The 27,736-nt window shown below is 48.8% G+C and overlaps 1 protein-coding gene across 1 annotated transcript in view; it reads left to right on the top strand.

Annotated features, from left to right (window-relative positions):
* PRDM5 (PR/SET domain 5) overlaps window positions 1-27,736 on the top strand; it is a 160,596-nt gene that overhangs the window by 122,641 nt on the left and 10,219 nt on the right. Inside the window, exons 11-13 of the mRNA XM_068112530.2 lie at window positions 7,074-7,234; window positions 10,440-10,533; window positions 25,835-25,920. Coding sequence (XP_067968631.1) covers window positions 7,074-7,234; window positions 10,440-10,533; window positions 25,835-25,920 — 341 coding nt within the window. The remainder of the gene's footprint in view (window positions 1-7,073; window positions 7,235-10,439; window positions 10,534-25,834; window positions 25,921-27,736) is intronic.

Genomic DNA, 27,736 nt, shown 5'->3' with positions numbered 1-27,736 from the left:
ACACACCGAGCAAGCTGCATGCTAACGGAACACACCGAGCAAGCTTCATGCTAACGGAACACACCGAGCAAGCTGCATGCTAACGGAACACACCGAGTAAGCTGCATGCTAACGGAACACACCGAGCAAGCTTCATGCTAACGGAACACACCGAGCAAGCTGCATGCTAACGGAACACACCGAGCAAGCTGCATGCTAACGGAACACACCGAGCAAGCTTCATGCTAACGGAACACACCGAGCAAGCTGCATGCTAACGGAACACACCGAGCAAGCTGCATGCTAACGGAACACACCGAGCAAGCTTCATGCTAACGGAACACACCGAGCAAGCTGCATGCTAACGGAACACACCGAGCAAGCTGCATGCTAACGGAACACACCGAGCAAGCTTCATGCTAACGGAACACACCGAGCAAGCTGCATGCTAACGGAACACACCGAGCAAGCTGCATGCTAACGGAACACACCGAGCAAGCTTCATGCTAACGGAACACACCGAGCAAGCTGCATGCTAACGGAACACACCGAGCAAGCTTCATGCTAACGGAACACACCGAGCAAGCTGCATGCTAACGGAACACACCGAGCAAGCTGCATGCTAACGGAACACACCGAGCAAGCTTCATGCTAACGGAACACACCGAGCAAGCTGCATGCTAACGGAACACACCGAGCAAGCTGCATGCTAACGGAACACACCGAGCAAGCTTCATGCTAACGGAACACACCGAGCAAGCTTCATGCTAACGGAACACATCGAGCAATGGTATGGTAAGAGGAGAGAAGAACAAGATAACCTGCTTGTTCTTGTCCTCGGTGCAAAAACTCCACACACTGAGTGTGCTCATATTCTCGACCTTTGACATGATGTTACCTTCAGTGTTTAACTTTGTGCAAAGACAAAGCAAACTCAAACGGATGGCCGATTTCGAAAAAAGGAAGTGCTTTTGGTGCCTTGAGTCGGCGTTGTTTGTTTTGATGTTCATTGTTTAATGATATACCATTTAAGTTATATATTGGACAATATACATTTCATATTATATCACCTGCTTTATTTTATAGAGCTGCATTTAATGCATGTATATCTTTTGAGAGAGATCAAACACACGATCCGCTTAAAGCAGTCAATACACCGTCAATATCCGGGTTCAAGGTGTGATTTACCGACTGCGCATGCGCAGCAGCAATCGCGATAATTAATTTATATTATCGTTATCGCAATAGCAAACGCAAAGCACGATTTTCGTCCCATCGCGATTATCGCCCAGCACTAATTTTAGCACAATCCTCGCCCCCCCCCCCCCCCCCCCCCCATATTCTCCATAAGTATTCCCTTTTCCCTTTTCTCTTGTTCACCATGCTCTATATAGAGCTTCGTTTTTGTCTTAGCAGTTTATTTGGCCATGGTTACAGCCATGGACAGGCCGTCACACTGAAGCAGGATACCCGACTAAGTGTGCAGAAATTTGGACAAGGTGCCGGCGACAACTCGCCTACTTTTTGTGAACAACACAGTTAGAGTCATCAAAGTGCTAGCAGATGGGACACCTGTATTAACATCTATCCAAGGCACGGGGACACATCGATGAATTGCCATGCATGTGAAACACCAGGATGACAGTTTATAGCTGGGCCAAGATTCAAACCCAAGCTTGATGGCTCAGTGTTGAGTACGCACACCTATATGCTACCTGCTAACCCTCTTCCCTTTACTTTCCTTATTCTTCCCTACCCCATTTAGAATTCCGAGCAGGCATGGGCAACTTGCTAGTTCCAGGAAAAGTACAATGTTTTCTCCTAATCTCTTTATTCTGATATTGAAGGAGCTCGGGCTCCCACGTCGATCGGAAGAATGGACGCGACAAAAAGCTGGAATTCGTCCGAGTTGCTTTATTCAAACAAAACACTCAGGTACTCTGAAAAGCCCGTTTATCGGGCAGCAATATATATACACACATTATCCCGGAGCGTTTGCCCAGGAAAGGCGAGAGGGGGCATGCCCGGGCGTCCGGACCGAGGCCTGGCAAGTTGAGCGCGGGCCTGCCCGGGCGTCCTGGACGAGCCCGGCATGGTGATCGCTCCGCGTCCTTGATAGGTGCAAGGCGATTGTGAAAACCCAGCGGTAGCCGCTACACACGTCCCCCCAGAATCGACTTGCACCGGCAGGGTCAATTTGAGGGGGGTCCTGATGACCCGGCCGAAGCGACCCCTGGCGGGTCGTGGGGGGGGGGGTCCGGTGTGGTGGTGGGCGGTCGAGTGGGGGGCACCGTGGACGGGGGGCGGCCTCGCCGCGGCGGAAGGGCCACCCGTGGTGGTTGGTCGACGTCCACGTGCGCCGGCTTGAGGCGGTCCACCGCAATCCGGTCCGACCTGCCGCTGATGTCGATGACGAACGACTTGTCGTCCCGTTGCAGGACCCGGAAGGGCCCGTCGTACGGCGGCCGGAGTGGCCCCTGATGTGCGTCGTGACGCACAAAAACATACTCCGCTGTGCAAAGTGCTGGGGGGACGTAGGACTGGGGGTCACCGTGGTGGGATGTTGGCACGGGGGCAAACCGTCGGGCGGCCTCCTGGAGGTCCGAGCGCTGGTGAGCTGCGGACCAGGGACTGGTAGCGTCGGGCACGAATTTGCCCGGGACGCGTAGCGCCTGGCCGTAGACAAGCTCGGCGGTGGATGCCTGGAGGTCCTCCTTGGGGGCCGTGCGGAGGCCCAAAAGGACCCACGGCAGCCGGTCGGCCCAACCGCCGTCTTGAAGGCCGGCCATGAGCGCGGCCTTCATGGAGCGGTGGAATCGCTCGCACAACCCGTTTGCTTGGGGGTGGTAGGCCGTAGTACGGTGGAGCTTGACCCCCAGGTTGCGGGCGACCGCGCCCCACAGCTCGGAGGTGAACTGTGGGCCGCGGTCTGAAGAGATGTCCGCCGGTGCGCCAAAGCGGGCGACCCAGGTGGCGATGAAAGCCTGCGCCACGTCGGCGGTGGTGGTGGAGACGAGGGGAACGGCCTCCGGCCACCTGGTGGTCCTGTCCACCATGGTGAGCAGGTGTGTGAACCCCCGTGACGGGGGGAGGGGGCCCACCAGATCCACGTTGACGTGGTCGAAACGTCGTTCGGGCACGGTGAAAGGTGCCATCGGGGCCTGGGTGTGTCGGTGGACCTTGGCCCGTTGGCAGGCTGTGCAGGTGCTGGTCCAATTGCGGACGTCCCGACGAAGGCCGTGCCAGACGAATCGCGCCGACACCAGCTTCTGGGAAGCTTTCCGGCCCAGGTGGGAAAGGCCGTGGAGGGAGGCGAAGATGCGGCGTTGCCAGGTGACGGGCACGATGGGGCGAGGCTGGCCTTGGGAGACGTCGCAGAGCAGGACAGTGTCCGCGAAGGGGATGTCGGCCAGGCGGAGGCCCGTGTCCGCCGCCCGGAGGGCTTGCACCGTGGTGTCGGTGGTTTGGTCCGCCGCCATAAGCGCGAAGTCCACGCCCAGGTGGACCGCGTTCACGCTGGCCCGGGAAAGACAGTCTGCCACGGCGTTGTTTTTGCCGGCGACGTGCCGGATGTCCGTGGTAAACTCCGACACGGCGGAGAGGTGGCGCTGTTGGCGGGCCGACCACGGCTCCGTGACCTTGGCCATTGCGTAAACCAACGGCTTGTGGTTGACGAACGCCGTGAAAGGTCGGCCCTCCAGGAGGTGGCGGAAATGGCGGACGGCCAGGTGTAGACCGAGGAGCTCACGGTCAAACGTGCTTTATTTGAGCTCGTTCGGCCGGAGCTGCCGGCTGAAAAAAGCGAGTGGTTGCCAAACCCCGTTCACCCATTGCTCATGTATGGCGCCCACCGCGTAGTCGGAGGCATCCGTGGTGAGGGCGATGGGAGCGTTGAGCACCGGGTGAGTGAGCAGTGTTGCGTCGGCGAGGGCCCGCTTTGAGCTTTGGAAGGCCGCGTCCATTGCTGCGGACCAGGCGATGTCGTGCTTGGCCGGCTTGCCCCGGAGGGCTTCGTAGAGGGGCCGCATGAGTTGAGCAGCGCGGGGCACGAAGCGGTGATAAAAATTCACCATTCCCAGGAATTCCTGCAGGGCCTTTATGGTGCGGGGACGCGGGAACGTGGTGATGGCCTCGACCTTGGTTGGCAGCGGCACGGCCCCGTTCTTGGTGATGTGGCCCAAAAAATCAACGGCCGTCGTGCCGAAGTGGCATTTGGCTGGGTTGACGATGAGGCCGTGCACGCAGAGGCGCCCGAACAGTGTTCGGAGGTGGAGGAGGTGCTCGGCCCGGGACGTGCTGGCGACGAGGATGTCGTCCAGGTAAACGAAAAGGAACGGCAGGTCACGCAGCACGCCGTCCATCAAGCGCTGGACGCCTGAGCCGCGTTCTTGAGACCAAACGGCATCCGTAAGAATTCGAATAAGCCGAACGACGTGATGACTGCCGTTTTAGGGACGTCGGCCGCCCTGACAGGTACCTGGTGATATCCCCGTATGAGATCAATTTTCGAAAAAATGACCCGTCCCGCCAGACGGGCGGAGAAGTCTTGGATGTGCGGGATCGGATACCTGTCGGGGGTGGTAGCGTCGTTAAGGCGGCGGCAGTCGCCACATGGGCGCCAGCCGCCCCCTGGCTTTGGGACGATGTGTAGTGGCGAAGCCCACGCGCTATCGGAGCGCCGCACGATGCCGAGGTGTTCTAAAGCGTCGAACTCGGCTTTGGCCACGGCGAGCTTGGCTGGGTCGAGGCGGCGGGCTCTGGCGTAGACCGGCGGGCCCGTGGTTGGTATGTGGTGCTCGATCCCATGCCGTACTGCGACGGCTGAAAACGTCGGCCGCGTGAGGGCCGGGAACTCCGTGAGCAGGCGAGCAAACTCGTTCGCCGTCGGGAGGGCACATGCCAGCTCGGTCGGCGCGGAGCTGCTCAATGTGCATACCAGGGAGCTGAAGGTTTCGGCATTGATTAAACGACGCCGTTGGACGTCCACCAGCAGTCCATTTGCGCAGAGGAAGTCGGCGCCTAGCAGAGCCATGGGCACGTTTGCGGTTACAAACGTCCAAGCAAAGCGTTGGCCGCCGAAGCAGAGGGTGACGTTGCGCAGGCCGAAGGTGCGGATGGCCGATCCGTTGGCCGCAACCAAGGAGGGGCCGCAAACCGCGGACTGCCTGTCCTGGTCAGAGGCGGGTATGACGCTCAGTTGGGCGCCGGTGTCGCACAGGAAGCGCCGTCCGGACGCTTTATCCATGATGAACAGTAAGTTGCCCGTGTGGCCGGCGCTCATGGCTGGTAATGAACGCCGGCCCGGCCGTTTCCCGGCCTGCCGAAGGTGCACGGGGGTCGGCATGTCCGGGCCTTCTGTCCGAACCTGGCATGATAGTAACACCACGCTTGGTCGGGTGGAGGCCCCGGTCGTCGTGCTGGAGGTGGTCGGCTCAGTGTAGCAGCCGCCAATTGCGTCGGCAGTTCGGTCGTCGACCGTGCCGGGTGCTCGGGCGCCATGGGTGTTGCGTCGGACGGCGGTGGGCCCCAGGTCGCTGCTGCGATGCGCTGGCCTGCGGCGGAGATCTTGTCGGCTTCCCTGGCAAGGGCACGGGGATCCGTGATCGTCGAGCTTGCCAGGGCGAGGCGTACCGGGCTAGGCAGCTGACGGAGGAACAGCTCCCGGAACAGGAATGCCAGAGAGTGCTCGCCGAGCAGCGAAAGCATGTAGTCCATTCGCTCGGAAGGGCGCGTGTCGCCGAGCTCGGGCAGGTCGAGCAGGCGCCGTGCGCGTTCCGCCGATGGGAGGGCGAAAGCATCGAGGAGGAGATTTTTAATCGTGCCGTATTTGTCAGCGGCTGGCGGGCTCTCGAGGAGGCTCAGGGCGCGGGCCGCGGTGGCTGAACCGAGCGCTGCTACCACATGGTGGAAGCGGGTGTCGTCGGCCGTGATGCCTCGCAGGGCGAACAGGGAGTCCGCCTGTGCGAACCAAACCGCCACGTGAGCCTCCCAGAAGGTAGGCAGTTTAAGGGCCACTGCCGTGTCCATGTCGGTAGGTCACCAATGAAGGAGCTCGGGCTCCCACGTCGATCGGAAGAATGGACGCGACAAAAAGCTGGAATTCGTCCGAGTTGCTTTATTCAAACAAAACACTCAGGTACTCTGAAAAGCCCGTTTATCGGGCAGCAATATATATACACACATTATCCCGGAGCGTTTGCTCAGGAAAGGCGAGAGGGGGCGTGGCCGAGCGTCCCGACCGAGGCCTGGCAAGTTGAGCGCGGGCCTGCCCGGGCGTCCTGGACGAGCCCGGCATGGTGATCGCTCCGCATCCTTGATAGGTGCAAGGCGATTGTGAAAACCCAGCGGTAGCCGCTACAATATGATTTATGTGTAAAGTTCACCATGAACCTGTTTTTTTATATATATTTTAAGAACAACACGTTAGATCTTAAGCAGAGATTAAGCAGAGAAGCAGGGCAGTCCAGACCGAAGCTCGCAGGTTACATGTTAGAGTGGCAGGAAAGCGGGCACAAAGAGCTGGCACACCAGCGAGGACACAAGAAAACGAGCTCAATTGGATGAAGAAGTGCAAGACGACCCTCCTGCACAGATTGTAAACTTTTATTAACACGCCTCCGTGCTCAGCACAATGTTCCGCCCTCGGGGCGTTATCAAGAACCGTGTGATGGCCATCAGCCAATGACAGCCAGCGCACACATCCCTGAATGATGGCCGCAGAGTTGCAGCCATCTCCCTTTGTCAGCGGCCGGAACTCATGCTTTTTTTTGCCAGCCAGAACTTAGCCTGAGGTTGGAAGGCATGCTTTGAGAAAGACCTGAACCCTCACCCAGTTCTCGGCCCGTTCCACGCATCGGAGAACAAATGTACCAGACATCCTTAACTTCTCCACATTTAAATAGACCAGACCCATCTCTCACATGGACCTCACATCTGACAACCTATCCCTATCACATGTCCTTCGGACATATTCAAAAGTCCTAAGAGCTATGTGAGACATGCTTTGCTAAGCCCTAAAAACTATGGACCCCCTTTTTATTTTTTGCACCATTTCCTAGTATCTCATTTAATTGCATTTTTGTTAACTCTTTCAGGTGAACGCACTTTCAGATGTGCACAGTGCTCTGCTACTTTCAAACGGAAGGACACGCTGAGTGTACATGTGCAAGTTGTGCATGACGGCCATAAGCGTTACCGCTGCGATCACTGTGACAAGGCCTTTGTGACTCCATCTGTACTTAAAAGTCACAAAAAGGCAAGTGTTTATTAAATTTACATGTGCCCTTTCCTTCAAATGCCTTTTCATACTGCAAAAAATCTCTAGTCCAGCCATGCTGTGCGCTAAACACGCCATCTTGACAATAATATTGAAACATACAATTATTAAGGGAGCTATAAGTCATATCACGCTTCGCAAGACTGCTGACGCATCTTCTTTTGTGGTGTCATACATCTTGGCAACAATAGATGTGCATTCAAGTCAGGCTGTGATGTTTGTACATCAACTCGTGATAAAATTACAAGTAGCTTGTGTGTGTAAGTTTGATTTAAAAAAAAAAAATCCATTAACATTTACCAATTTATGAACTAGCCCAGCCACAACATGCCTCCTCACCAAGATTTTCTGTATATGATATATAAATTGGATCAGCCATCTCAACTGGAATGCATTTGCTATCATTCCAACTATCCAGGCTGGAGTTCCTCAAGGAAGTGTTCTGGACCCTGTGCTTTTTCTAATCTTCATCAATGATCTCTGCGACTCTCTGGAAAATCCTCTTTATCTTTTTGCAGACACCTCCACCCTCTGCTGCTCCGTATCTCAACCCACAGATCGACAGACAGCATCCTCTTCACTCCCTGCAGACCTGGATAAAATTACAAGCTGGTCAAACACATGGAACATGCTTTCAATCCTGACAAATCTCACACTCTCACTGTCCCTCCAAAAGAAGCATTTGGAAAACCCTCCCATCTACATCCCTGGTGTTGGCTTAGCGGTTAGGGTGCCGGCTTCGGATCCCAGGATCCTGGGTTCGAATCCCGGTCGATCGCTGAATTAACGCCAGGGGGGTTGACTCAGCCTGTCATCCTTCCGAGGTCGGCATAATTGAGTACCAGCTTGCTGGGATGAATGATCACGGTGTGTACCCCGATTTAGAATAGGTACACCGTATCCCTGCTCATCGTAAGAGGTGACTAAGGGTTGGCGTCAGGAAGGGCATCTGGCCATAAAAACATTGCCTCAAACAGGGAACCATGATTGTCATGAGGCCCGCAAGGCTAACCCCCGCTCTAGCGGGGAAAAATGGCCTTAAAACGATCATTCATTCATTTCATTCCCCATCCAAAACTTTGATCTTTTCTATCCCCGTTAATCTTTTCTACCTCATCACCCATTTAACACCATCCCTACTATGAAGCATGATGGTGATAGGATCATGCTATGCAGATGCTTTTCTCTGGCAGGGACTGAGACTTGTAAGGATAGTGAGAACAATGAACGGAGCCAAGTACATGCAAATCCTTGAGGAGAACCTGCTTCAGAGTGTAAAAGACCTTAAACTGCGGTGAAGATTTACATTCCAACAGGACAGTGATCCCAAGCATAGTCAAAGCAACACTGGAATGGCTTCAGAACAAGAACGTGAAAGTCCTTGAGTGGCCCAGCCAAAGCCCAGACCTGAATCCCATTGAGAATCTGTGGAAAGACTTGAAAAATGTTGTTCACCGACGCTCCCCACCCAACTTGACCCGGGCTTGAGCAAATCTGCAAGGAAGAATGGGAGAAACTCCCCAAATCCAGATGTACAAAGCTGATACAGACATGACTCAGGGGGTTGAATACTTATGTAAATTCGATATTTCTGTGTTTCATTTTTTCTTTTTTGTAAAAAATTATATTTTAAAATCCACTTTTAGTCCGGCAGCTAAGCTAAATAAATATAGCATAACAATTGTGCATTTTGTGAGGAAAGCACCAAATTTGGCACACTAGTAGACTATCATATTATGAAAAGATCTGGATATTGGGCCATCTCAGATTCAGAGATTTTATTTTTGCAAGATTTGCAGATTTTGCAGATTTGCAAGCTGAGATTGCAACGCCAGGGACGGCCGACTCCTTCCTGCGAGCTGCCCACGTCACCCGCACAAGAAGAGCTCATCAAATCACTGCAGCGGCACTGCACATCCTGCAACACCGTGCGTATGAACGCCACTGCATGACATATGCTGATGATGCAGAAGACCTGCCTGAGTTCGAAGACTAGTGTCACCAGAGAGGAGAAGACATTCCCAACTTTCAGTACTGGGCAACTGTGCTGGAACTAGAGATGTTGGTACTGGTCTACGTGCGTTCTCTGCGGCAGGCTTCATTCACGATGTACCTTGATGCCCTGACGGAACTGGTCCCATGGTTCCATGCCTTAGACCACACACACTATGCCAGGTGGGTCCCTGTTCACCTGAGGGACATGGTTGCACTCCCAATGAAGCACCCAGATGTAGCCAGATAATTCATGGCTGGCAACTTCACTGTACAGAAGACGAAGAAGGTGTTCTCTTCGATCCCAATCGAATCGAAATCTTGCAAAAATCAAATCTCTGAATCTGAGATGGCCCAATATCCAGATCTTTTCATAATATGATCGTCTACTAGTGTGCCAAATTTGGTGCTTTCCTCACAAAATGCACAATTGTTATGCTAAGTTGCCCCACTATTTGTCATTATTGGTGGGTATTTTGTGTCGATCAGTGACAATAAAAATCCTAATTTAATCAATTTTAAATTCAGGTTGTAACACAACAAAATGTGAAAGAAATCAAGGGGTGTGAATACTTTCTGAAGACACTGCATATTATGAATTTGTACATGTCTTCTTGTACATTCTTACTTGGTAATATTTTTTCGATTTTGAGTTATCGTTTATCTTGGCCATGTGCTCATGAGTCATAAGTCTTCCACGTTCTTACTTCCTTCTCTCCTTTTGTTTCCTACCCTTAAGCTCATCTTTATCATTCATCTCCCTTCATCAACCTTAAATTAAAAAAATGAATAATTTTAAAACAGAGCTCCCTCACTCATTCTTCCTTATTACTTCTTCTTTTGCTCATTCTAAATTATCCTTCTTCCTTTTAATCCTCAAAACGTCCTTCTTACTCCTTCCTTCCTTACTAAGCTTCTCTTTATTTGCCAAGGGCAGGGTTAAGGCAGACGAGGCAGTGCTTAAGCAATACCAGAACAGGAACAGTCAGGTATGACCCAAGGCATTATTTTCTTCCTGTCAATGATAATTGCACATATAGCCATACAGTAGGTAATGAAAAATAAAACAATGGTTTGGTTGCTCTTGGTTGCTCTTGACGATGGGTTATTGGTTATATTATAGACATATTTCTTGTCATTGCTTATCTTTATTTGCTTCTTAAAGTTCTTCATCATTGCCATGTGCTTTCAGACACACACTGGTGAGAAAGAGAAGATATGTCCTTACTGTGGCCAGAAATTTGCCAGTAATGGCACTCTTCGTGTGCATATTCGCAGCCACACTGGTAAGTAATGCCAGAAGTATATGTCTGAAAGCTTGGTATTGAGGCGGCACACACACTTTTGAGCTGTCTAGTCTGGGTTTGACTCTCGACTCGACTAAAACTCTGATTGGTATTTCGCAGACCGGAAGTTGCATCAGAGTGTGCCATCCTCAGGAGTGTGCTACTGTGCGCCAGCTAGGGACTGGTCTGCCAGCATTAGTTAGTGGATAGTAAAGATCCCATGGTGTCTTTTGATGAAAGTGAGGTGAGTTGTCGCCAACACCGTGAACAAATTATAAATGCCTGTCCTAACCCACAGTAGACACTGTTAGCAGCACAGGCGCGCTCCCACCAATCTTGCGAATCAGCTGCAACGTGCGGCACACGAATGAATATGATGCAGCAATGACACTTTCCACGTTTGAAGGTGAGATGGAGTTATTTTGGATACACATTTCCATTAGCAAACCTAAAATAAATTGTATCTGTTAACTAAACCAGGAAGTATCATCAAAGTAAATGAATTAATGCGCTGATACGGTCATCAATGATTTGGCATGATATTGGTTCACGAGTTATCAAGTGACCACTATATTCGTCATGTGTGTGCGTCTGTCTGTGTGTGTGTCTGTCTGTCCGCAGCATAACTACCCGATGATATCATCCGATCTTGATGAAACTTGGGTGGGAGGTGGATATCATGATCTAGTTGTGTCCTGCCTAGAGTGGGCGTATCGCGCCCATTGTGGGCGGAGCCACGCCCGAAAAAGATGTCTTTTTCGGGGGTAATCGAGTTCAAGCTACATCTTCTCCAAGGGATTTGGGGGAATCTGACAGGGGTTTCGATATTTGGTTAGGCCAATATCATGTGTTTAGCCCCACGGAGCTCGATTTTTCATTTTCACCCCAAGGTCAAGGTCACAAGGTCACACAATTTAGAAAAGACGATTTTTGATGGTTTTATTACATTGTTCGCTTCCTGATAGGGTGAAATGTCGTACATGATCTTGTATTATCACATACATCATGAAATACAAGTTTTCCAACAAATTTCAGAATCCTCGACCTTTGACCTTTGAAGGTCACAAAGGTCAAAGTTTCAAAGTTGTCAGAATCGAACCGAATTTTCGGTATTGTGTAGCTAACTAACCTCATAACTGATTATACATAATTTTCTATCTCATTTCAAGGTCAATAACCTTCGTTTTGGCATTTCAAGGTCACAAAGGTCAAATTTTCAAAGTTGTTGGAATCGAACCGAATTTTCGGTATTGTGTAGCTAACTCGTCTCATAACAGATAATACATTCATATTTATATATTTTCAATTTCGGTTTTGACCTTTGTCATTGAATACCGCTCGCTCGTGAACCATCGTCGTCTCCTGACTTGTTTTTTTATCATTTTTTAAAATTTAGAATCTAGGCTTTTGTAAGAGCTAACACAATAAACATGAAAAAAGCACAGACAAATAAAACATACAATAAAGGGAGCAGGAGACACTAGGGGGAGAGAGAGGAAAGCATACAAGCACAACAACAGTAGAGACCAGGGATGTCGGTAGATCTGTGGAAGGGAGAGGGCTTGGAGTATGGAGGGAAAGGGGTACACACTATAAAGCAAATGAACACTACTAGGAAATTCAGGAATGAAGTTGGTGATTGAAAGATGTGGATTTGGGGTGTTTTAACGGGGGAAGAAAAGATGAAGGATTTGGATGGGGGAAGATAAGAGATGGTGGTGAACAGCTGTTTTGAAGACCTGGAGTGAGAAGGATTGAAGAGAGTGTGGTGTGGGAGTTTGTTCCAGAGGCGGGAAAAAAGAGGAATGAATGCAGGAGAATGCAGGATGAAAGCAGGAGTGAAGGTGAGCGGAGAGTTTTGATTTTTGCAGTTTCACCAGAAGAAGGTTGCTGGCAGATCTTGTGCATCCTGCAGGAATATTTGTGGGACAGAGCACAGACAGAGCAGGGGGAGCTAGGCTGGAGAGGAGTCGTTAGAAGACAGAAAGACCACCATCCTTCCTGCGGTGAGCAAGCGAGAATCAGCTTCATTGCAGGAGATGCCAATGATTCTGAAAGCTTTAGATTCAACAGCGTGTAGCCGAGCTAGGTGTGAGGCAAGAGCACCAGCCCAGAGGAGAGAGCAGTATTCCATGGAGCTGCGGATGAAAGTCTGGTATGTGGTGAGGAGCTCAGGTGTGCCAAGAATGGACTTTGCACGATGGAGGATTCACAGTCGACGACTGGCTTTGGAGGCCAGCTTGGAAATGTGGTTTTCCCAGGAAAGATCATGGCAGATAGTGAGACCCAAAAGCTTGAGTGACAGAACTTCTTCGAGAGGATTGTTGAGAAAGTCGATGGGAGGGTTTTCCAGACGGTCTTTTTGGAGAGACAAAGTGAGAGTGTGAGATTTGTCAGGATTGAAAGACATGTTCCACTTGTTTGACCAGCCTGATTTTTGTCCAGGTCTGCAGAGAGTGAGGAGGCTGCAGACTGCCGATCTGAGGGATGAGGAATGGATCGGCAGAGAGTGGAGTCATCAGCAAATCTTCTGTTAGCATAAAAATAAAAATAAAAAAAATCTTCAGAACACACAGAACATGTGAATGATTTGTCCCCAATGTGAATGTGTCTGTGTTGATTTAAGGCTAATGGACGACTTGTATTCGTAATGGACGACCCTACCCCTCCTCCTTCAATATGGGTCTCCACGTTTTCAAAGTTAAGTCTCTTCACAATTGTATTTTGTCGTAACTGTATTTTATCTTTCGGCGTGTGAACTTATAGGGAGTCCCATGGATGTTTCTCGGTGTTTATCTTTAATAAATTAATCATTTGTTTGCTGCGCGGGGTGTGAGGCCTTGCAGCCTCAGGCTTCCCCTGTCGAAGTTTGTTTCTTCCCTTGCTGGTTTTGCTAGGTTTTTTGATTTTTCCCTTCTCCCCCAAACTTTCACTGAACATCTACTATTTGTCTAACGTTGTAACCCCCCCACCCCCCCAAAAAAACAAAAAAACAACTTTTATTTCCCTTTCTCCTCGTGTGCTTTTGCCTCTGCCCACGTGCGCTGTCTCGCCCCACCCCCATTTTCCCCTTGCCTTCCACCTTTTGCCCTGTTCAAGTGACTCGTGGTCGTCGCTCTAGGCTTCCTCTCCCCATTGGTATTTTTGTGAATGTAAGATTGTTCTTCACAGTTCTGTTTAAATATGTTTAAACTACCCCCTTCAGTGTTTTATTCAGTGGTTTATTACAACACGCTATTTTTCTTCTTATTTAAAAGGCTCCTTTCAATTTCCTCTTCAACTCATTCCATTTCAAAAAAATATTCAATCTCTTATGATTCCAAATCACTCCATGCTCTAAATTCTCATTCATTCCATCCCTCCTCCATCGTTCTTAAACGAATCGCGAACTTGAAAATCACAACAAACCCAATTTGTTATATATGTTCATCTTTCATTAATCATCCACTTTCTAAACTCCCCCCTTGCCCCCCCCCCTCCGAATCTCCCCACTTGCCCCTCCCCTCCTAAACTCCCCCCTTGCCCCTCCCCTCCAAATGTCTCCCCTTGCCCCGCCCCTTCAAATCTCCTCCCTTGCCCTTCCCCTCCTAAACTCCCCCCTTGCCCCTCCCATTCAAAACTCTCCCCCAACCCCTCCCCTTCAAATCTCCCCCCCAACCATCCCTCCCAAATTCTCCCTCCTCCCACCTCCTTCTCAAAGCTGCCTCCTCCCCACTTCGTCTCCCTTCTATGTCATACCTCCACCTCCCCCAACCTTCTACTTTCCTCTGCCCCCCCCTCAAACAAACCCCCACTGTGCCTCATCCCATCACCATCAAACCTTTTGTCCTCCTCATCCTTCCCTTTCTTATAACTCTTCTGTAATCTCTGACACACTATCAACTGCTCTTCCTACATCCCCCTCTCACCCTTCATCTGACCCTACCCCTCCCCTCCGCTGTCCTGCACCCGATGCTCCCCCTCTCTCCTCACTAACGGTATGGACCTCAAACATCCGGGGCCTTCACTCAAACCTGATTGATCTCTCCATACAGGTTGCTTCTGACAATCCAGACTTGATCTGCTTAACAGAAACTTTCCTCCTTCAAGATGTCTCTGATTCCTTAATATCTCTTCCTGGTTACTCCCTCCTCCGGTACGATAGACCTGAGCCTCGTCCTGGTGGTGGGGTGGCTATCTTTATCAAAAACTCTTTTCCTCACTCTCCCTGCACTGCCCTCTCTCCACCCCACCCACAGGAGTACCTCTGGCTACGGCTTCCTCTTCGCTCCCACCTTTTGTTCATATGTGTTCTGTACCGTCCTCCAAACAGTGATGACTCCATTTACATTTCGCTGTCGGACAACATGGACCAACTTCTATCAACTCATCCAAACTCTCTCTTCCTCATATGTGGCGACTTCAACTGTCATCATGCCAGCTGGGTGGTTGTGGGTTCATCTCTTACCAGCCATGGCACCTCAGCAAAGGACTTCTGTGACTCATTGGGACTGACACAATCTGTCAATTTCCCGACCCGGATCTCAGTCAATGGAGTATCTTCTCTTCTGGACTTGGTTATGACTAACTTCCCTGCAAATGTCTGCTGCTCTTCTTCTGCTCCAATCGGTTCTTCTGATCATGTGCTTGTTAAAGTGGACATCTCACTGGCCATTCTCAGAGAGCCTCCTCAGCGCCGACGAGTCTGGCATTTCACTCAGGCCGACTGGCACGGTCTGCAAGCAGCCATCAATCAACTGGACTGGTCTCCCATCTCTAATGCCTCTGACATCAATTCTTCCTGGGAATTCTTCCAAAGCAAACTGCTCTCTCTCATGCACAGATTTATCCCATCTCGTCTTCAGTTGTCTTACCCTTCCTCCCATCCATGGTACACTGAATTTTGTGGTGAGGCAGTTGCCCTGAAACAACTTGCCTTTGCGTCTTGGAAGGCAAAATCCAACTGAAGGCAATCTCAGTTCCTTCCACCAAGCTCGAAACAAGTGTGTTTCTACCCTCAGGAGTGCCAGGAAGCACTATCTCTCCACACTCAAGATTGAACTCTCAAACCTGTCTCCTTCCTCCAAATCCTGGTGGCGTCTGGTCAAATCCGTTTCTGGTGTTTATTCCCCCATCCATCCCCTCCCTTACCTCAAATGGCTACACAGTTGACACCGCACGTGACAAAGCCGAATGCCTCAACTCTGTGTTTGCCTCAAAATCTTGTGTCCCAAACCCATCTCTCTCTGTTCCCACCTTTCCCAGTCGAACCCAACTGCTCCTGGACTCTGTGTCCTTCTCTCCTGACAAGGTGGAGAAGTTTTTATCAAACCTCGACTCTGATTCTGCAACTGGACCAGATGGCATCAGCCCACGGGTCCTAAAATCCTGCTCTTCCGCTCTATCTCACCCTCTCTCTGTTCTTTTCACCCTCTGTTTTGCTCAAGGTCATCTGCCAGCATCTTGGAAATCAGCAAACATTACAGCTTAACACAAAAAAGGTGCAAAAACAGATCCTTGCAACTACAGACCAATCAGCCTGCTCCCAATTATCAGCAAAGTCATGGAATCCATCATTGCTTCGGATATCAAATCCTTCCTCTTCTCCAATGGCTTGATCTCTGATCATCAATTTGGATTCAGACCAGGTCATTCTACTCTGGACATGTTGCTTCTGCTGTCTCAACAATGGATGGAGGTCCTCAATGCCAAACAGGAAATCAGAGCTGTCTCACTTGACATATCACGTGGCTTCGATACGGTCTGGCACCCAGTTCTGCTCACCAAACTCACCTCCTATGGTATTCATGGAAATCTCCACTCATGGCTTGCGGACTTCCTCTCTGGTCGTAGGCAACGTGTGGCCCTGAATGGATTTCTCTCATCTCCCCTTCCTGTTCTGGCTGGAGTTCCCCAAGGTAGTGTTCTGGGCCCTGTGCTATTTCTGGTCTTCATCAATGATCTCTCCGACTCTCTGGAAAATCCTCTCTATCTCTTTGCTGATGACTCCACTATCTGCCGCTCCATTCCTCATCCCTCAGATCGGCAGTCTGCAGCCTCCTCACTCTCTGCAGACCTGGACAAAATCACAGACTGGTCAAACAAGTGGAACATGTCTTTCAATCCTGACAAATCTCACACTCTTGCAATGTCTCTCCGAAAGGACCGACTGGAAAACCCTCCCATCTACTTTCTCAACAATCCTCTCCAAGAAGTTCTGTCGCTCAAGCTTTTGGGTCTCACTATCTGCCATGATCTTTCTTGGGAAAACCACATTTCCAAGCTGGCCTCCAAAGCCAGTCGCCGACTGGGCATCCTCCGTCATGCGAAGTCCTTCCTTGGCACACCTGAGCTCCTCACCACATGCAAGGCTTTCATCCGCAGCTCAATGGAATACTGTTCCCCCCTCTGGGCTGGTGCTCCTGCCTCACACCTAGCTCGGCTTCACGCTGTTGAGGCCAAAGCTTTCAGAATCATTGGAATCTCCTGCGATGAAGTCAACTCCGAGGGCCTTTCACTCACTCACCGCAGGCAGGTTGGTGGTCTTTCTGTCTTCTACCGACTCCTCTCCAGCCTTGCTCCCCCAGCTCTCTCTGTGCTCTGTCCCCCCAATATTCCTTCAGGTCGCACAAGATCTGCCTGCAACCCTCTTATGGTTAAACTGCCAAAATCTAGGCTCTCTGCTCACCTTCACTCTTTCATTCCCCTTTTCTCCCACCTATGGAACAAACTCCCCCACTCCCTTCAATCCCACTCCTCCCTCCAGGTCTTTAAAACAGCTGTTCACCACCATCTCTTATCTTTCCCCATCCAAAACCTTGATATTTTCTACCCCCGGTAATTCACCCTAGAGTCCTTGCAGTGTTCATATGTTTTATACCTCTCCCACCTCCCCCCAAGTCCTCCCGATGTCCCTGCTCTCAAATGTTGTGTTTGTGTCCTTCCCCCTCTCTTCCCATCTTGTCTGCCGCTCCCCTTGTTTTTTGTGTTTTGTGTGTCGGTTTGACTTTTTGTGTGATTAATGTCAGCTCTTTCACGAGGCTCGATCTTGTATACAAAAAAAAGAAAAAAAAAAGCGATAGACAGGATTTTCCAGAGTCGCAGAGATCATTCATGAAGACCAGAAAAAGGACAAGGCCCAGAACACTTCCTTGAGGAAGGGGACATGAGAGAATTCCATTCACGGCCACACGTTGACTGCGACCAGAGAGGAAGTCTGCAATTCTGCATTTTGGCATGTGTCATGCCACTAATGTCCCCTGACAAGCAGCTAAAATTAGAAACTGCAATGCCTCATCTGCAAGGGGTTTTAGAGGTGCTTTCTGTACGGTGAAATCCATTGTATAGAAGCAGAAGACATATCATAACACCCAGACTTTACCCAGATCAGGTTTCCCATTCAAATTCAGCAGCCAGGCAAGCATGAAACTGGTTTGGGATGTCACTGTAAATCCAACAATGACTTTGAAAGATCTGCAAAGTTAAATGTCTGAGATAGGGGGGTCAGTGTTCATCAATCAACAATATCCTGCTCCCTTCACAAAGCCTGCTCTCTTATTATATGGACAGACAGGTGACAAGAAAGAAGTCATTATTGAAAAAAACGCATCAAAAAGCTCGTATGGAGTTTGTGAAAAAGCATCTTAATGATATTGTACACATGTGGAGAACCGTTTTTTGGGGGTTTTTTGGTCAGACGAGACAAAAATTTAACCTTTTGGTCTGAGTTCAAAGCGTTACTTCTGGCGTGAGCCTAACACTGCACATCATCCAGTCAGCACCATCCCTACTGTCAGGCATGGTGGTGCCAGCATCATGTTATGGGGCTGCTTTTCATCAGCAGGGACTGGCAAGGTTGTCAGGATAGAAGGGACAATGTATGGTGCAAAGTACAGGAGAATCCTTGAAGAAAACCTGCATGAGTCAGCCATTAATCTGAAACTGGGAAGAAGATTTACATTTCAGCAGGATGATGATCCGAAGCACAAAACTAAAGCCACACTGGAGTGGCTTGATAAGAAGAAAATAAATGTTCTTGAGTGGCCCAGTCAAAGTCCTGACTTGAACCTAATTGTCCCCCGTCGCACAGCGTAGCGAAAGGGGGACTATGGCTTTCCCCTCCGTCCGTGTGTCCGTCCGTGCGTGCGTGTGTGCGTGCGTCAATGAAGGACCGCATTCGAATGTGGTGTGTGGATGCAACCCACGTCAAAATCCAAGATGGCCGCCGCCATGTATGTCTGATGCCATGTCTGTCTGAACCTTGTGAAATGAATATCTTGAAAAATAAGTGAAGTACCAACTTCTAATCTGGTGTGTGGGTGTATCTAGGCACAAGGAAGAACGCTATTGAAAATTGGGTCGCCACGTCAAAATCCAAGATGGCCGCCGCCATGTATGTCTCAACCTTGTGAGATGAATATCTTGAAAACTAAGCGAAGTACCAACTTCTAATTTGGTGTGTGGGTGTATCTCGGCATAAGGAAGAACGCTATTGAACATTGGGTCGCCACGTCAAAATCCAAGATGGCCGCCACCATATATATGTCTGAAACTTGAGCGAAATATCCCGAAAAAGAAGCGAAGTACCAACTTCTAATCTGGTGTGTGTGTGTATCTAGGCACAAGCAAGAACGCTGTTTAAAATTGGGTCGCCACGTCAAAATCCAAGATGGCCGCCACCATGTATGTCTGAACCTTGTGAGCGAAATATCATATCATAGCATGTTTTCTGCGTCTTCCACTTTGTCAACTCACATCACTTCACCGACGGGGGACCTAGGCGTAACGCTTGTTAACCATTTATGGCGAGACTTGAACATTGCAGTCCTTAGACAATCCTCATCAAGCTTGACAGAACTAAACCAATTTTCAGGTGAAGAATGGGTAAATATTTCACCATCTCACTGCAAATCTGGTAGAGACCTACCCTAAAAAGACTCATAGCAGTCATTGCTGCAAAAGTTGCTTCCAGCAAGTATTGACCTGTGGGGCTGAATACGTTTACAACCAGTGAACTTTGATTTGTACATGTTTTTTCAGGTATTCCTGACATGTAACCTCCTTCAACTATAACAGTGTTTAGTTTGATCTCTTCAGTTATGAATAAAAAAGTTCATTTGGAAAAATTGTTTCTGCATAATTCGGAATCATACTAAAATACAAATTGGGTGCTTATGTGTCTGTCTGTCTGACCACGATACATTCGATTGTTACTTATTCAATCTCAACCAAACTTAACAGGAGGACTAAGGGGCACGCAACAGAAGTGGTGGCGACTTCATTTGCTCCCCCCTCTCCTCAAGGGGGTTTTCCGTCTTGCGCAAAATCCATGTTAAGGTGTATATTAGCTTCAGGATCGCTAATATCGTGGAGTTTTTCCAAAGCTGCTTCTAATTACAACAGTAATAATAGCACAATATTTATGTTATTACAAAACAATATTGATACTAATAATATCCCTCCCTCCCCAATTGGTTTTCCCTACTTGGACAAGCACTGTGTTCATATGCAAAAATAGTTTATCGTGGTGTTTTGTGGGAGGCACTCCTACCTACTGGAAGTAGGAAATATCATAAACCACAAGCATGTATGATTACATTTTTAAACAGTCGCTACTGCTGCTTAACACTAAACTGAACGGGAGGTAGCTCGATGTTATTGAGGCATTATACGAGTCTAGATCTACTGTAATGTTATTATCCTCTGTGGGGTATATACATGACCCTTCCTACTGCTGCCTGGCCTGGTGTTGGCCTGGTGTTGGCTTAGCGGTTAGGGTGCCGGCTTGGGATCCTAGGATCCTGGGTTCGAATCCCGGTCGATCGCTGAATTAACGCCAGGGGGGTTGACTCAGCCTGTCATCCTTCCGAGGTCGGCAAATTGAGGACCAGCTTGCTGGGATGAATGATCACGGTGTGTACCCCGATTTAGAATAGGCACACCGTTTCCCTGCGCATCGTAAGAGCGTGACCAAGGGTTGGCGTCAGGAAGGGCATCCGGCCATAAAAACATTGCCTCAAACAGGGAACCATGATTGTCATGGGGCCCGCAAGGCTAACCCCCACTCCAGCGGGGAAAATGGCCTTAAAACGATCATTCATATATTTTATTTCCTACTGCTGCCATCGGGAGCGGGTGTATTAGAATCATTTAAATGTGGCATTATTGATAGGGGGTGAATAATTTTGCAGGCATTGCAGGCAATTGGTTCCAGTAATCCAGTAATCCAGTAATCCAGTAATCCAGTAAATGGTTCCAGTAATTGGTTCCAGTAAGGCAGGCAGGCATTGCAGGGAAACGGTGTGCCTATTCTAAATCGGGGTACACACCGTGATCATTCATCCCAGCAAGCTGGTCCTCAATGCCACTGTATATAGCCTCTACATAGAGAATTGGCGTCTTTTTGTATGAAATATAATTTTCACTGGCAATTAGTATTACTAGGACGTGCCCGTACGTGGGTGCCCGTTCCTTGCCAAAAAAAAAAAAAAAAATGTCTTCGCCCATGCATGCATGGGCGTGCCCATGGGCCCATGGGCGTGCCCGTAAGTGCGTGATGTGACCGTACAATGAATGTATCGTCCCGACGCCGCAGCTCGGATGGCGCTGCAGTTAATCGGGCCTGTATCGGCAGAGTTATTATAAACGTGTACTACAATCGATCGTACCTTACAGCGTCTGCTCGCCACGTTCAGCATCAGTACGTCGTCACTATGACTATCCCTAAGTCCGGAAGTGACGTCCTCATTTGACTGTCCGGAAGGTCGCATATCGCAGTTACGATGAATCGCAAATTAGTTTTAATTAGTTTTAAAACATAGTTTAACGCCAACATAGCGCCAACATAGTTTGCCAACGTGAAATAAATGAATACGCTCTCAAATGTGCCGTCCGAGGCAGAGTCTGTTCGCCACGTTCGGCACACGTGATAGCTCGCTGCTCTCTGATTGGTTGAATCGTTTTTTGGACATAGCTCGGTAACTACTTCTCCGATTAATATGAAACCTTGAAAAGGCACATCCTCGGGTCCCCAGCAATATACCTGGCAAGTTTAAAGTATATCGGACCCGTGGTTGTCGAGAAACAGCGGTCACAGACAAACACACAGACACACAGACAAACACACACGCACACAGAGATTACTGGAATTATAGATAGACTAGGGCGTGCCCGTACGTGGGTGCAAAAAAACATGCGTGCAATCCATCGTGCAACCCGTGCAAACCATCGGGTCCCCAGCAATATACCTGTAATACCTGTAACCTGTAACCTGTAATAACCTGTAATACCGTAAGTGCGTGATGTGACCGTACAATGAATGTATCCTCCCGACGCCGCAGCTCGGATGGCGCTGCAGTTAATCGGGCCTGTATCGGCAGAGTTATTATAAACGTGTACTACAATCGATCGTACCTTACAACAATCAACACAGATTGCAACGTCAAATAAATGAATACGCTCTCAAATGTGCCGTCCGAGGCAGCGTCTGCTCGCCACGTTCAGCATCAGTACGTCGTCACTATGACTATCCGTAAGTCCGTAAGTGACGTCCTCATTTGACTGTCCGGAAGGTCGCATATCGCAGTTACGATGAATCGCAAATTAGTTTTAATTAGTTTTAAAACATAGTTTAACGCCAACATAGCGCCAACATAGTTTGCCAACGTGAAATAAATGAATACGCTCTCAAATGTGCCGTCCGAGGCAGAGTCTGTTCGCCACGTTCGGCACACGTGATAGCTCGCTGCTCTCTGATTGGTTGAATCGTTTTTTGGACATAGCTCGGTAACTACTTCTCCGATTAATATGAAACCTTGAAAAGGCACATCCTCGGGTCCCCAGCAATATACCTGGCAAGTTTCAAGTATATCGGACCCGTGGTTGTCGAGAAACAGCGGTCACAGACAAACACACAGACACACAGACAAACACACACACACACACAGAGATTACTGGAATTATAGATAGATAACAGAACGTACTTCTATATAGTGACTTTTTTTAAGGTACCTTGTGGAGGGCAAGGGTGGGCTTGAGGGGGGAGGGGCTTGTTTTCATCACCAGATCCTGGGTCCCCCATCATGTATGTAAAGCAATTTTCAATTATATAAGGTTCATATGTATGTACGTGCATGCATACATGCATACCCATGGTGAATTGCAAAATTTTAGTATGATGCAAACTGGACCTGATATGAACAGTCACCCTGGTGCTTTTGAGACAGCGTGTTGCACCGATAAGTATGCCGTCCTTTAGAGGGGATGTGAAGCTGACTGTCACATCCGCTATTCTTAAGCATCCCATAATGCATTTCAAAAACATAGGCAATCGTGTGACAAATTATACATCTCTGCCCTAAATAACAAGTTGCGCTGCATCAGTGGTGTCGCTGCACCTCCACATGTGCTGCAACCAGAAGCCGGTTTTTGTGCACACATTAATGAGTCCAATTTTTATCTGCTGCTTTGGTATCGCAGTCGCTTTTTTTCTTCCGGCTGATCAGTGTTCCTGGAAGAGCTGAATAACAAAGGACAGAACCACGACATGCTCACAACAATGTGGCAGACAAGAGACACGGGTGAATCAGCATCAACAGACACTCCATCTATCGATAGGAATCAACAGACTTGGCATTTAATATGGAATATTTTTTTTGTGGGGGTGAACTTACTTTTCAAGATGACTTAGAACCAAAAGTTCGTTGGAATTATGTTGAAATTATTCTAGATTTTGTTAATGTGACCTTTAAAAGAAACAAAAACCACATTTGACATTTCGAAACAAATAAATTGATCCTTGAAAGTGATGTAAACTGATATCGAACTCAATTCATGGACAGTACTGTGTTAAACTTCTGTACGTTTTCCAGAAGTATCTCTTTATTTTGCACATTAGCCAAAATTTTTTTTAACAAAAACAAAAGTTAAATTACGACTGGGATTACGGACAGTAAAATTACAGTTCAGTACTTCATGTAACCCCCACGAGCATTCAGGAGAGCACGTACATGTTGAGGCATGCTGTTCACGAGATTTGCCAAGGTTTGGACAGGAATCGCTTGCCATGCAGTGACAATAGTCTGCTGCAATTCACGCACAGAGGTCGGCTGCTGGTCCAAGTTGTCGATTTGACGCGTTAATTCTGCCCACAAGTTCTCTATCGGATTCATATCCGGGGACATGGCAGGCCACTCCATATGCTCCACACCATGGTCAGCAAGAAAGTGTTGGATCATGCGAGCATGATGAGGCCGTGCATTGTCATCTTGGAAGACAAAGTTTCCTCGAAAGGCTGCACGAGCAAATGGAAGCAATGTTTCTTCCAGAATGGCCCTGTACTTGAACTGGTTCAGGTTTCCATTCAGAACAACCAGGTCAGTTTTGCCCCCTGCATGAAAAGCAGCCCAAACGGTCACTCCACCACCTCCAGCTTGGACTCATGGCACTATACAATCTTTATTGTAGGCTTCATGCACTTGTCTGCGCACTTGGACGTGGCCATCTTGATGATAGACCAGAAATCTAGACTCGTCACTGAAGATCACGTGATTCCAGTGTCCTGGCTGCCATTGACGGTGCTCTCTGGCCCACTGCAATCGGCGCTGGCGGTGTTGTCTGGTCAGGCGTGGCTTTCTCAGGGGACGCCTGGCACGATAGCCTGCTTGAACCAGTCGTTGGTTGACTCGCCTTCTGGATACAGGCACATTTGTCAGTTGCTGCCAATCAGCCCGAAGCCGATTAGCTGACTTGGTACAGCCATTGCGGACTAACTGGTGCAGCTGGCGATCATCCCTCCTTGTGGTTCTGCGGGGACGTCCTGGCCTCGGTATTGGAGTAGGGACACCCCTCTGAGCATTACATTTCAGGATCTTTGACACCTGACCTTGAGTGATGCCATACTGCCGAGCAATAGCACACTGTTTCATGCCGTAATTTCGTAAAGCCACCACTCCATGACAAACAGCATTGTCAAGTTGACGGACCATCTCCAGAGGAAGCGGCAATAACTTTTGGAGACGTGCAGCAGTTGTTTTCCACTAATACAGAACGCAACAACCCTTGTATACCCGACTGTGAAGCCAATCATCAAATGCACCTGTCCGTACATTTTGCCATGCCACCTGTGATATAATCCTGTTGTTGACTTCTTGCTGTGACAGACGATCAGTGACATGGTTCTTTTAACAGATAAATCACCAAAGTGTAAAAGAAACTCACCAGATTGATCTACTGAGTTAAGAAAGTAAACCCAATTCAAGAAGAAAAAAAAATTCCAGATTAAATGCCAAGTCTGTATATTCTACAGTATATTATAAAAGGAGCTGTGCGTGCAGGCATCCGTGCGTGCGTGCGAGTTTCACCCATTGGTTTGACAGTTCTACTGACTCCACCTGCAATATCTATACTATGGCCGCCAATTTAGGAACCCTTTAGGATGTACCCTTTATAATCTTTTATAATTACCCTTTAGAACACTTTGTCTTAAGTAGTGCTTTTACTGCGGAGTGCGGAGGATACGCTGGTCCTCGCTATTATTTCTGACTATTTTCTCTAAAAATTGTGAGTTGAACAGGTGACTGACGGGTTTCCGTGAAGGTGATGATAGCATGATGGGGGGCAGAAAGCATTAAATATTCTGCTGTTTCCACGTGGGAATGCCCGCTTGATTATATGAGTGGGAGGAGGGTGAGAGTAAAGATGGGACAGCTTCGGAAGAGGAAGGTTCAGGCTTTGGGGGATGGAAGGTGTTGAAGGCTTGAGTGTGGGGAGGGGATTGATGCCTTGGGGTTGGGAGGGGAAGGGTGAGGACTTGGTGTTGGGTGGGGGTTTGGGGGACGGGGCAAAGATGTGGTAGAGTTCGGAGGGGTAGGCTGAGCCTATTTTTGTTGAGTTGTCAAAATTTCATGTGTAAATTTACTCACAGAAAAGTGCAAGTGGAAATTGGTGAGGGAGCAGGCACTTATTGGTCTTATTTGTGATAGATATCGTGTGATCTTTCACATGCTAAGTGCAAATGGGAAAGCCAGCTTTCCATCCCAATCAAAATGACTGCAAGCTCTGCGATACAGCACCCACTGGTGACATTGCATCAGGATGACAGATTTTCATCCTCTTTACAGAATAGCAAATTCATGACCAGGCAGCTTGGGTGGGATTCCAACCCAGGATAGACAGCTCAAAAGCGAGTGTAACTTTATCCTGATAGCCTACTTGTGTGTATTCAGACATGCCAGTCGAACACAGACATTATAGTGTTTGTCTTGTGTGGATGAACTGCCTATTTTTTGTATATATTATATCTTTGTATTTTATTCCCTGCAAGGTGAGAGACCTTATCAATGTCCTTATTGCGACAAGGCCTTCAGCAAGAATGATGGATTGAAGATGCACATCAGAACCCACACTCGTGTAAGTGTGCACATACACTTGAATTTATGCTTTCCCTTATGCAAATGCTCGCATTACATAACAACACACTATCCGATGCAGGGCTGACAGGATGGCCTAGAGGTACGCGCACTCACCTCTAAGGTGTCTCGCCTGGGTTTGAATCCCGACCCAGCTATGAGCCATCATCCCAGTGCTTCACAGGTGATTCGTCAATTTATGTGTCGTCCCTCGGATGGACGATGAACGGGCATACCATCTGCGGGCATTTGTTGGTGGATGCGAAAGATCCTATGGTGTCCTTCGTGAAGAGTTGGCGAGCTATCGCCGGCACCCTGATCAAATTCCAAATTCCTGCCCAAACCAACAAGAGGGCATTGCATCAGCGGCACAGGTGCACCAAAAGCCGATCGGGCTACCCCATAGCCTGTAGTCACATACGAACGAGGACTAACCCAATGCATGCCTGCACAGACGCTCATCCTATTGTAACGGTTTTGAGAAGTGTAACGAATTTGAGAAGTGTAACGGTTTTTGAGAAGTGTAACAATTTTGGAGGAAGTGTAACGAATGTAAAAAGTATGGTTTTGTTATGTGTAACACCCTCGTAATGTAAATAATGGTCGCAGCCGTCCTCCTAGTTAATTCCATGAAACTTACACGCAGGCCACGATATATCTTTTTAAATAGTGTATTTCCTTATTCTATGTAGGCTAAATATGTGTTTCCCACTAGATTGACTCTGCATTGTATCAAACGAAATAAGCATAGGCCCTTTCAATTTCCCCAATCATCTCCGCTCTCCAAAGTTCCTTTCAAAAGCGGTGCGAGTGGTGTTCAATCCCGCAAGCCGCCATTGCCCATGTGCTAATCTCGGAGAAGAAAGGCGCGTCTCCACCTCGTCATAGAGGGGAGGAGTGAGCCAACCCCACTTGGCCAACCAGCCCCGCGGTTAGCGACCCGGTAGGCGTGCCCTCGCAGCCGGCGGCTTGATTCCGCCCCGAGTGATAAAAGCGACTGTAAGGGACTGTTTCGGCAGATGACCTGGGAGATGAGCGAAGAGGCGACATACGAGAGGCGCGGTGAGCGGTGAGATGCGAGACGCTCCAAGCCAAAGAGGAGAGGTACTCGGAGAGGAAACCAGCTTTGGAGAGACGCGCTGAAAGGAGGGAGACGGCTCCACCAGAAGGAGAGGAGCAGGTGTGCCCGAGCCAGCGCGTGACGTCTACAGCATCGGCAGCGGATACGCGACGGAGGGTTTTCCCGCCAAAAACGCGAGGAATTGAGAGCTGCTGCCTCCGACCTTGCCTCCCTCTCCAGCAATCCACCTCAAGCCCTACCTGCCTGCAATATCCCCCGTGTAAGTGTGAACGTCGTCTGTCCTACTCGTTGTCCTGGGGTTAAGTAAATTGAATAGGACTAGGGCATTGCCCGTACTATATCTATATCTAAAATTATATCCCCCCCCTCTATTTACATGAAATGGTTTGGTCCAAAGCGAACGGCTTGCGAGTACGGTGACAATCCCCCCCCTCTATTTACATGCAATGGTTTGGTCCAAAGCGAACGGCTTCCGGAGTTTGGTAAAGAAATCGCCATCGCGTGCACAAACGCGCAGGAAAGCGAATGAATCGCAAATTCGTTTTTATTAGTTGTAAAACATAGTTTAACGCCAACATAGTTTGCAAACGTGAAATAAATGAATACGCTCTCAAATGTGCCATCCGAGGCAGAGTGTGCCCGCCACGTTCGGCACACGCGATCGTTCGCTGCTCTCTGATTGGTTGAATCGTTTTTTGGACATAGCTCGGTAAGTAATTGTCCGATTAATATGAAA

Source organism: Myxine glutinosa, chromosome 4 (assembly GCF_964187855.1).
Source record: "Myxine glutinosa chromosome 4, kmMyxGlut1.1, whole genome shotgun sequence".
Lineage (NCBI taxonomy): Eukaryota > Metazoa > Chordata > Myxini > Myxiniformes > Myxinidae > Myxine > Myxine glutinosa.
The sequence above is the reverse complement of the archived record's forward strand: the minus strand, read 5'-3'. Positions and strand labels throughout refer to the sequence as shown.